This window comes from Peromyscus maniculatus, chromosome 2 (genome assembly GCF_049852395.1).
Source record: "Peromyscus maniculatus bairdii isolate BWxNUB_F1_BW_parent chromosome 2, HU_Pman_BW_mat_3.1, whole genome shotgun sequence".
In the NCBI taxonomy this organism is placed as follows: domain Eukaryota; kingdom Metazoa; phylum Chordata; class Mammalia; order Rodentia; family Cricetidae; genus Peromyscus; species Peromyscus maniculatus.
In genome coordinates this window covers 121,063,518-121,074,505 of record NC_134853.1, presented here as the reverse complement: position 1 = coordinate 121,074,505, position 10,988 = coordinate 121,063,518, and the positions used below count along the sequence as shown (strand labels likewise).

Sequence of the window (10,988 nt, the reverse complement as noted above, 5' to 3'; positions counted from 1 at the left end):
ATACTTGGTTATGAAATCATCAGGATTCTTCTTCCACCTTTGGCCACTAACAAAACGATGCCCAAACCAGGTTTCTTTTGTAGGGCTGGGGCTTGAACCTATGGCGTCATGCATGTTAGGCAAGTGCTGCATCTCTGAGCTATATTTCCAGCCCTGTGGAGTCTATTTAAAAAATTTTAAAAATATCATTTAATTGAAGTAAGGCAAAAAATAAGAATTGTGATTCCTCTTTCTAAGAAATGTTAATCATTAGAAATAATATGAAGATTTCCAAAGGCTCCTATGACAGCAATATTCAGGACATATTTTATAGTAAACATTTTAATAAACAGCAGCATAAAATAATCAGTGTTTAATATCATCTCTGGTGGTGAAATACATATGCATATATCCTCAATATAAAATAGTCTTTTGGTCATTACAAGTCCATGTTTTTCTATTTGGAATGCCCATAAGAACAAATCAAACATTGATACAGTGATTAAATGCATGCAGTGAGAATAAGGAAAGATATGGTAGTGTGAGCTATCTGAACATCGCCATTATATATTTGAAGACAATCTACATTGAGTTAAAAACAAGCAAAGGAAATAAGGAAACAGACCAGATATAAAAATGCAGATATATTTTCACTTCTGTGATACAAACCATAAACAGTTTTGTGCAGAGAAATAAAAAAAGAAACACCTGAAAATAAAATTAGCTTACAAAACATTGTCAACAGAGTGAAAGATTTTTCAGCTTGTGAAAAAAGGTACCATTTAATACAAAAGAGGCTGCATGCTGCAGCATCACAGCACTGTTTTAATAATTATAGCAAGTGGTTTTGAAATTTCGTTAGCTCACCTTAATGGCTTCAGTTATTATAAAAGGCTTAAAAATAAATGTTATAGTTCTTTGTAAAAAACTAAGTTGAATTTATTTCTTTTAACCATAATAATGACTTTCCAGAGAAGGTCTCTTACTGGCTCATGGAATGCTAATCCCCCTTTAAGGGACTCCTTGAAAACTCAGATTCACTGAGACTGTGTTTACTCAAAATAAATATCCTTGGAAAACAATTGATTGTCATATCATATACAAAATTGTGGTTTGAAGCGTCATCGTTATATAGTTGCATAGCAACAAAAGGATACAAATCTCCTCCTCTACTCAACTTCAAGAAATGTTACATAGAATCAGCTTATTCATGCCACAAAATAGCTTTTAATTTATTGTCCAGTAAATCTGAATATAGCCAACTCTTTTGAGTTCACAGTACCTATAAGTTCATGTTTATTTGGGAAAACGTAGGCACATTTTGGTAGACAGATTTCCTAGATTTCTTATGCAAATTCTACCTTAAAAGGCAGAAACATCAAGGTCTTCCTAACTTTCTTATATTCCCTTCAAGAAAATTTCTTTCATCAATGAAGTAGTTTCAGGTTTTATTTTGCATCTTATAAGTCTGTAAGTCTCTATAGCTTTAAAATAAAAGCAAGACTTGCTGATATTTTTCTTAGAATAAAGGAGTTATTTTTAATAAGATAAAAATCAAGTTTAACATTCTTTTCTATGCAAACTTGAATCCCACAAGAATTCTGAACTTGGTAAAAGGTAGTTGGCAAGTAAATGCCAGGATGGGCACACTTGATGTCACCCCCTAAGGAAGGCAAGCTGGTCGGATCAAATTGCTTTTTTGCCAAGTTAAGGAATCTGGAGTTTTGCAATCTTTGAGAGAACTCAGTATGTTTTTTTAAAAAAAGACATCCTATAATGTTTTGCAAAATAGGATATGTAGTCTTTGGATTCCAGCTAGCTCTGTGAATAAATTGTTCAACTTCTTGGTGATAGAATATAATCGGTGAACATCTCCAAGAAAAATGAGAAGAAAAGTGAGAGTTTAAATTTGCTGGCTACTGGCATCATCACAGGGTTTCCTCTTGCTCACAGTCTATCAACAGTCTATCCCAAGACCTTGGCCAACTTGTACACAGTCTGCAAGGCATGGCTGTGTGTGTGCCCGCCTCTAGCATCAGCATCAGTGGTCTGGGGACACTCCTATAGAGAGAGGCTGACCAAAGGAACAGTGCAATAACCCTGTCTCTCTCCCATGGATATTGATCCAGGCTGAGGGACCATTTTCCTGACTCTGCCTCCTTGGGGGCCCCATTCCTAAAGCAATAACCCAAACTGTAATCTACAGTCATTTCCAGCATCCACATCTACCTTCTTTAGGGTCCGTGTAAACACATTGTGGAAAAGGGGCCTGGAAAAGACCTTCATGATGAGAAGAGGAGGTTCACATAAACACCCTACACCATCCCAGAGAAGCCTGACTACCGAGAGGACTTCGGTGGACATGACAAGTCTGTATGGTTCATTTCCATCCGAGATTTAAAATGTAGCCTCAAGTTCCCTCTGTGGTGCTAAACACCACTTCTGTTCAAACATGCTTAGAGTCTAGGTTGAATCAAAATAGTTCCTGAACATCTGTCCTGAAGTAGAGACAGCAGGTAGACAAACGCTACAGTATATACATTTTGGGGGTAGATCAGCCATGGTGACCAAAGGCAAATACACGGAGCACCATTGGACTTTCTTTTTTGGTTTACTATGTAATTACAATGTTCTGTTTCTCTTCATTGGTTTTCAGCACTTGAAACCAACACCGTACCACACACCATGATGGAGTGAAAATCCCACAATGCATTCTTTTTTTCCTGGCTAGTGTCTTTCCAGTAAGACACCGTTAAACTTCACAGAAGACACTGGTTTGCAATGTCTGCTAAATGAGAACCTTCAATAAAAACATTTGAATATAAATCTTTTCCGCCACTTTTTAGTTTGTCCGGTAGAGAGTATTTACAAAAGTCACCCATTTTATACTTCTGCAGAGATCATAGATTCGGTATGCCCATGAATATTGGAGTCTCCAAGCAACGATGGTTGCTTTGAATCTATTTTGTAGGGTTTTTGAGATTTGTTGCCAAAAACAGTGATACCCATTCCACCGGGGTGATTTGGAATTGACATGTGCGGTAGCAAAGGAACGTTTGCTTCCTGATTGGATCCTGATGAGGGCAAGCTGGCCACATGGCCAGTGCTGGTCGACCCACTGGCGCTGCTTGGGGACCGACTCTTGGGAGGTGGGCAGTGCTGAATCACCCTGGGAGGCCCTGCAGGCTGGTAGTGGGCCGCCGGAAAGGCTGCATATCCCGGAGGTATTGGGTATCCATTGATGGGGATGAAGCGCTGGTTCTGAGGTATCGCTGGGCCAATGAAACCAGCAATCTGGCCCTGTGGCGTAATTCCCTGGCCCGGGAACATGTAATTGGGAAACCGGGGGTTGCTGAGGTTACTCACAGGGCTGGCACTAAGGGAGGTGGTCTGCGTGGTGGCATTTCCACCTGAGGGAGTGGTAGAGCTGGTGTGACTTGAGAGGCCCTCCCAGGAGCGAAGCCGGACATGGATGTCTTTAAAGCGCGGTCTCCTGGAAGGAATCTCATTCCAGCACTCGGTCATGAGACTGTACATTCGCGGCGGGCAGTCTTCAGAACATGGTAACAGCTGTCGCTTCCGCACCATCTCGATCACTTCCTGATTGCTAAACCCATAATATGGCTGGAGTCCAAAGCTGAAAATCTCCCACAACACAACCCCAAAAGACCAGATATCGGAATCAGAGGAGAATTTGCCATACATGATGGCCTCCGGAGGCATCCAGCGAATGGGCAGGGAAGACTTACTCTGCACCCTGTAGTAATCGGCAGAGTAAATTTCTCTGGAAAGCCCAAGGTCCGAAATCTTTACATGCAGTTGCTCTCCAATTAAAATATTGCGAGCTGCAAGGTCCTTGTGCACGAAGAAGTGACTAGACAGGTATTCCATGCCAGCTGCAATCTGAATTGCGATGTGCAAGAAATCTCCATGGTCCAGACTAGACTTTACTGTCCCGTCTTCGTCGCTGCTACAGCCGACATCTGAATGCGGGGATCGCATGATGAGGAACTCATGGAGATCTCCCTGGTTCATATACTCAAAGAGCATACACACAGGTTGTTCCTGGGTGACGGCACCGAGGAGGCATACAATATTGGGGTGGTGTAATTCCGCCATGAGAGAAGCTTCCTGTTGAAATTCTGTCCACTGCTGGGGGTTGTTATAGTCTTTCAAGGTCTTGATAGCCACCAACTGTGCATGGTCCATGCCTGGGAGGTAGAGATGGCCCTTGTAGATTTTTCCAAAGGTACATTCACCCAGTTCTTCCATGAAACGCACAGCAGAAAGAGGCAGCTCCTTAGCCTTGCTCTGTAAGAAAGGGAAAGTATGGGTTAAACCTTTCTTCAAGCCAGACATCTTGGCATTGAAAGGAAAGGTGGGGCATATATCTAAGGTAAATAGGAGAGATACTTGTGCTGAATGTAATGGTAAAGGGACTTGCAATTCCCTGCAGACCATGGTTATTTATATAGTTCTACCCGTTACAGTACTGAAATGACTCAAGGATCGCCCTAGAGGAGACTGATTGTAATAACTTTTGAAGAAGCTGGGTGTGGTAGCAGATGCATGTAATCCTAGCATTGTGGAGTCAGAGGCAGGAAGATAGAGGCTATCTTAGGCTACCCAGTGAGTTCCTATCTTAGAAAGAGAACAAGATCCCCCAAGATCATACAAACAAGTAAACAGAAAAGGGAGACAAACAAACAAACAACAACAAGGCAGAGCTGGCATGGAAGCATATGTCTGCAATCCTAGCACTCAGAAAACAGAGGCGGAAATGTCAGGAGTTTGAGGCAAGCCTGAGCCAAAACCCAGTCTCAACAAGAGCTGGGAAGATAGTTCAAGGCTTAAGAGTGCCTTCATAGCCGGGTGGTGGTGGCACACTCCTTTAATCCCAGCACTCAGGAGGCAGAGGCAGGCAGATCTGCGTGAGTTCAAGGCCAGCCTGGGCTACAGAGTGAGATCCAGGACAGGCACAAAGCTACACAGAGAAATCCTGTCTCTAAAATCCAAAACCAAAACCAAAACAAACAAACAAACAAAAAAAGAGTGCCTTCACGTGCAAGTCTCTGGGTTTAACTCCTAGGCATAAAAAAATGTATGTGTATGTGTGTGTGGGGGTCTACTAAATAGAATATTGTAAAGTTGTGAAAGACAAGGATGCTTTTTATGTGCAGGCATGGGATGGAATTTAAATTTCTACTGCTTTTAGTTCATAAAAAGCAGAGAAGCTAGTGCCATACATAAAGAGGAGCAATAGGCAGGTGGTGGTGGCACACGCCTTTAGTCCTAGCACTCAGGGAGGCAGAGGCAGATGGATCTCTGTGAGTTCCCAAGGAAGCCTGGTCTATAGAGCGAGTTCCAGGAAAGGCTCTAAAGCTACATAGTGAAACCCTGTCTTGAAAAACAAACAAACAAAAAACCAAAAACCAAAAAATGAGAGAGAGAGAGAGAGAGAGAGAGAGATATGAACCTGTCCATATTTCCTTGTATATGCGTAAGAAAATTTAGAAAGCCAAGGAAAGGAATCTCAGAACAGCAGTAGCTAGGAGAGAGTACAGAAGTGGGAATTAGAAGGAGAGGGGTGGAGGTAGAGATGCTTCATCTCAGCTTTTTTATTCATTAAACATTTTAGGATTAGGTTTAAAAAAAAAACCCACTAACTAACAAAGTCATTACATTTAAAACCATACATTAGTCTTTCCATCTGACTAATCAGGAATTTCTTTTCTGCCAGTATAGGTCTCCCTACTGTTCTACTTACATGGTCTAGATCAGTGTGCTCAACCTTGCTAATGCTGCTTTAATTCAGTTCCTCATGCTGTGGTGACCCCCAACCATAAAATTATTTTCATCGCTATTTTATAACTGCAATTTTGCTACTGTTATGAACCATAATGTAAATCCCTGTGTTTTTCTGATGATCTTAGGCAACCTTTGTGAAAGGGTCATTGGACCCCCAAGGGGGTCACAGCCCACAGGATGAGAACCATTGTATAACAGGTAGAACGTAATTGTAGTTTTGCTACTGAGCTGTGTCTCAGTTCCTAAGACCATCAGAAATATGTGCTTTCCTATGGTCTCGACCCACAGGTTGAGAACAATTGGTCTAGATTGATTGTTTCTGCCTTTTGGTTCAGGCGATTGAATCCAGGGCCTCATGCATGCTCCGCACACACTCTACTACTGGACTCCATCCTCAACCCCTAGGGTATGATTCTTGTGGGATCTGATGGACTTCCTTTGGGAGAGAAGGTGTGGAAATGAGAAACATAATGAATTAAGGTGTTTTATTTTTCATAGCATGGGAATGATCTTACTTTTTCTGATAAGAGTAACCCAAAATGAATCCCTCCTGCTGCATGACATTAAAATAAGAATTCCCATGATAGCTGATGGTAATTAAAAAAACTAAAGGAAGCCGGCGGTGGTGGCACACGCCTTTAATCCCAGCACTTGGGAGGCAGAGGCAGGTGGATCTTTGTGAGTTCGAGGCCAGCCTGGTCTACAGAAAGGTGCAAAGCTACACAGAGAAACCCTGTCTCGGGGAAAAAAAAAACAACAACAAAACAAAACAAAGCAAAACAAAACAAAACAAAAAAAACCTACAGGAATCCAACGGATGCCCTGGCCTTTTAAACAGTATAGTAGGTGTTAGTTGCTTTTTCACCTGAACAGGAGTTCTGGGTTTTGATGATAGAGAAGGGTAAGGGACTGAGCACTAAAGTCTCTCTTGGGAAAATGAGGAGTAGGAAATAAACCAATGGCCTACCAGACTGAGAATAAGGACTTAAACCCGATGCTCTCCTACACCAAGTTAACCCTTGGCAGAAAGGTGTAGTTCAAATCACTGAGTTTTGAATCAAAGTGAATCTGAGTTTACATCTTAGATCTGCTGTTTGCTACTAATACTAGTTCATTCCTGAACAGCACGCAACAAATATTGACCAACAGCACAGGCCTGTGAGGTGGGTCCTGTGTGGTCGCTGTTAGCCTTGAGTTTCTTCACTTCTGTGACGCCATCCTCAAGTGGATTAACTTTTGTGAACGACTTAGATCTGCATCCAGCCTCAATTAATCCTACAGAGTACTTTCAATTCCCTTTATTTTTTTTTTTAAATGTGTTTTAAGTTTCTTTTCTAAGACTTTCTCTGGTTTGGTATAGTTGTTTAGTGTCTTTCAAAAGTGTTTTTCAAATTGATGTAGAATTCATTTGGATCCCGAGGGCAGGTCAGAAGTTGAGCAGCTGGCAGACTGCTCCTCTTTCTGGGATGTGTGGGTGGAGGTAGAGATCAGGTGGGAAAGAGACAAGAACAGGCCAGATTTGGGGGTACAGGAAGAGAAGAGGTGAGCAGGACCTTGGCAAGGGCTTGGCCTATGGCCCCAGTCTTTGGAAGTGCCCCTCCCTCCACTGAGTTAACAAATTCCTTCTCTCACATCCACCTTTGCAAAAACTCCTTTCGTCACTTTATAGGCAGAGGAGGAGGAAAGAGAAAGAAGAGAGAATGTTCAGGAAAGCTATTCTGAGGCTCTGGCCAGTCAGGCCAGTCACATCAGTGGCTCTGGAGGCTGAGCAGGGCTCTGAGACTTGCCTGAATTGGAAGTAGGGAATGATGGTGGTGTATTCTAAGGTGTTATAAATAGTTCTTTCTTTCTATTCAGGCACACAAAAGGCTACATTTTGACCCAATTGCATCTTGTCATTTCTCATCAGCACTGATAAATTAGACAGCATGGAGCTAAGTGTGTCTTCTCTGACTTATCTAAGGAGGGAAAGGTTTACGAGAGTCACCCTAATCCACATTTGAGCGTCTGCTATGGGAATGAGTAGGGAAATATCTAAAACGGTGGAGTTCAGAAACGCTTTCCTTTAGAACACCTGTGTAGTGAGCCGGCCTAAAAAATGCCCAGAAACCCATTCTCCAAGCTTAGTTTCAGGGGAGCTATTTACACAGTGATTTGCATTAAAAAAATGCTCAAGTTACTTAGTACAAATGAGTCTTAACTACAGACTCATTTTCAAATTTTACATAAATCCTTAACTAGTTAAAAAATCATAAAACCCCTTAAAAGAAGCCGTCAGTAGACTGCTCGGAGATGGCAGGAAATTAGCTGTATTGTTAAGGAACAGATGGTTTACATTATACAAACCCTTTAGGCTAAACTTGTTTAGGTCTGGCATATTGTAAATTATATTTTAGTAATGAAAGTGAAATGACCTCTGCTTGACCCCAAGTGGGGTTTGTCTGTTTGAACCAACGCAGTGGAAACTACGAAAGAAAATGAAGTCAGAAAGTTCTGGCAGCTCAATTTTGGCTCATTTCAAGTTAAGGGGTTATAAATCTGTTTAGTTTTTGTTTGACAAGTATTTGTCATACAGGGATGTACAAAATGTAAAGAAGTGTAAAATACACACGAGGCATGGTGCCAAAGTAAACCAAGTACAAAGGCAGCCTGGGAAGAGCAGGGTCCCGGTCCTATCTCTCCATCACTCCCTCCATTAGTTGAATGACAAGATGGGCTGGGTTTATTATAGGCTGTAAGGCAATTAAGTACCTTAAAACCGAAGCAGGCTTTCAGTTTAAATGTTAACATTTTTCCTTCTCAAAGTAAACACACATCTGCCTCAGTTCAGCTTTAAAAATTATATCATTTTTGGTGGGGGAGGGGAAAATTTGATGCAGAAGTCAATGTATTGGCCAGGGTCGGATAGGGTTTCTTCCCCCCAGTCATTTGGGAGAACCACTGGGCTAGAGTGCAGATGAGCTCATGCAGAAGGGAAAGAACGTGTAAGTTCGAGACCTATATGTGTTTGTTCTAGGTCTGGTCAAGACCCAGATCCTGAGGCTAAGATGATGGTGGTGGCCTTTGACTGAGGGATGAACAGTACGTAGGGATGTTCCTTTTCCTGTCTCTTAATGTGTTGTATGGAAGTGATGAGCCATGGACAGAGCTTTAGAACACTTTTTAGTACAGAGATGAGCACGGATGGGTAACAAGAGCCATCTCAGTGACTTTATTTTTCTACTTTGGGGAAGTTTCACCTCAGGTGAGAGTACATTTGAAATGAGGCCTCAGGCAGGAGAGTGGTAGGCTTGCTGACTCTTGCTCCTTTTACATAGGTGACTAGATCATCCCAGGAAGTGAGGTGAGATTCTGTGTGGCCCTGGCCATTTACAGTGCAAAGCTCCCGATAAGGCTTTCCTCTTCTCTGCATGGGAGGGCGCTACAGTGTAGTGTGGGAGGGGAAGAGAGCCTAGAGCTAGAGAGGTAAGGAGGCTCCAACAGCAGGTACTAACGGAAGACTGCTGAAGTTTCTATCCACAAGGTCACCTTGAAGCTTCCCCCTGCAGCCCCTGCCTTCCCTGTCACTCAAAGTAAAGTCACTTCCCATGTTTTGGTGGCCAGGCCAACTGTGACCCTGTGGTGTTTGTTTTAAAAGCAGATTGTACCCTGAACACAAGCATTTACAAGGGCAGAGAAGGTTCCACATCACGACACTTGAGACAGGGCCTGGTCCTACCAAAAATGAGAGGTGTAGTTTTGGTAGTGGGATGTAGAAAGAGGGCATTGCCAGGTCAGCCATCTGGGTCCCCTGCTTCATTTGTGAAGAGTGATCACAGGGTAGCTGAAGAAGCTGGTGGAACAATTCTGATCCATAAGTGCTTAAAAAGATGCTTCGGGAATGCCAGGGGGAAGAAAAGAACTAGTTACCAACCAGTGAACAGCTCCCAGCTCATGTTTTTCTGTGCTATACTGTATTAATATGTCCTGAGGTATTAGTGAGAGTCAAGGTTGGTGAGATAGCTCAGCTACACCTTCAATGTAGAGCCACTTACCTAGGATATATCTTAATGGCTGGTTTCATCTGCCACACAACTACTCTAATCTATATTAATATACTGAGTCATGTGATAACATAGATACCAATACTGTGGAAGAGCCAGAGTTTACATACTGACTTGCATGTGAGAAGAAACACAGCTTCTGCATTAATGTCAGAAAGCCTTTAGCAGCCACATATTTGAATCCTTGTCATGTGCTAAACATTAAGAGCATAAAATGGCTGTGTGTGTGTGTGTGTGTGTGTGTGTGTGTGTGTGTGTGTGTGTGTGTGTGTGTGTGTTTTCCTCATTGGCTAGCAGAGGCTCAGTTCAGACTTCAGAAGCCCTTTACCAGGAACTCCACCATGCTTCCTTGTCTTTCTGTGATAAGCACTTTTTCCAAAACTCAATCCAATCCTTATCATCATCCTGAGTTTCATCCTGTGATTTCTCCATTTCATGAATGAAGATAGTAAGGCTTTCAGCAGTTAACTAGTTGCTCTACTTAAGCAACTAGAGAAGCACAACCCTTAAATGATGGAGCCAAGATTTAAATCTAAGTAAGTCTGACCCCCCAAGTTTGAGTACTTCTCTGGAAAGGGCTGTGGAATTTTCTCTTGATCCTTGGGGGGCTCTCCATCTTAAAACCATAGTGACTATTGGCAGGTGAATGGGATGTCCAAAGCTGAAGAATGTTCTGGTCTCTGAGCTTGCCCTTACATGTTGACATTCTGTTGGATACTGGGTAAGTGAACAGAACCTGGGAGTGGCACCCTTGGCTGAAATAAACATGGGCCTGGGAAAGTATTTCAATTGGGGTGCCTTGGTGGGTGGACTGTGCTTGCCTCCAGGGCCCACCTTCCTTTTCTGTATATTTCATTGGTTCTTAGGTAAACAGCGTTAGGTTTGTGAAACAATTGACCCCACTCATAAAACAGAGATGGCTACATTCTAAAGGTTTAGCAGCCAGCCTTTGGATGGTTGTGGATCGTTTCAGAGACCACAGCTAAACTAAGAGGCTTTTGTCTCATGCAGTCAAATTCTAGAGGGAGGTTCAACCCAGACCTTCCTCATTTGATCAGAGATCAGCCGTACCTCTCTGAAAGGGATTTAACTTTAGAAGTGTTCATTTTCTTCATAGTGTAACTGTTTGATAGTGTGAATGTTAGATTGGTTCTGTGC

The 10,988-nt window shown here is 42.4% G+C and overlaps 1 protein-coding gene across 1 annotated transcript in view; it reads right to left on the bottom strand.

Moving 5' to 3' along the window:
* Positions 1-303: 303 nt before the first annotated feature.
* Ror1 (receptor tyrosine kinase like orphan receptor 1) overlaps positions 304-10,988 on the bottom strand; it is a 371,662-nt gene continuing 360,977 nt past the window's right edge. The window contains exon 9 of the mRNA XM_006974046.4: positions 304-4,290. Coding sequence (XP_006974108.1) covers positions 2,863-4,290 — 1,428 coding nt within the window. The 3' untranslated portion in view covers positions 304-2,862. The remainder of the gene's footprint in view (positions 4,291-10,988) is intronic.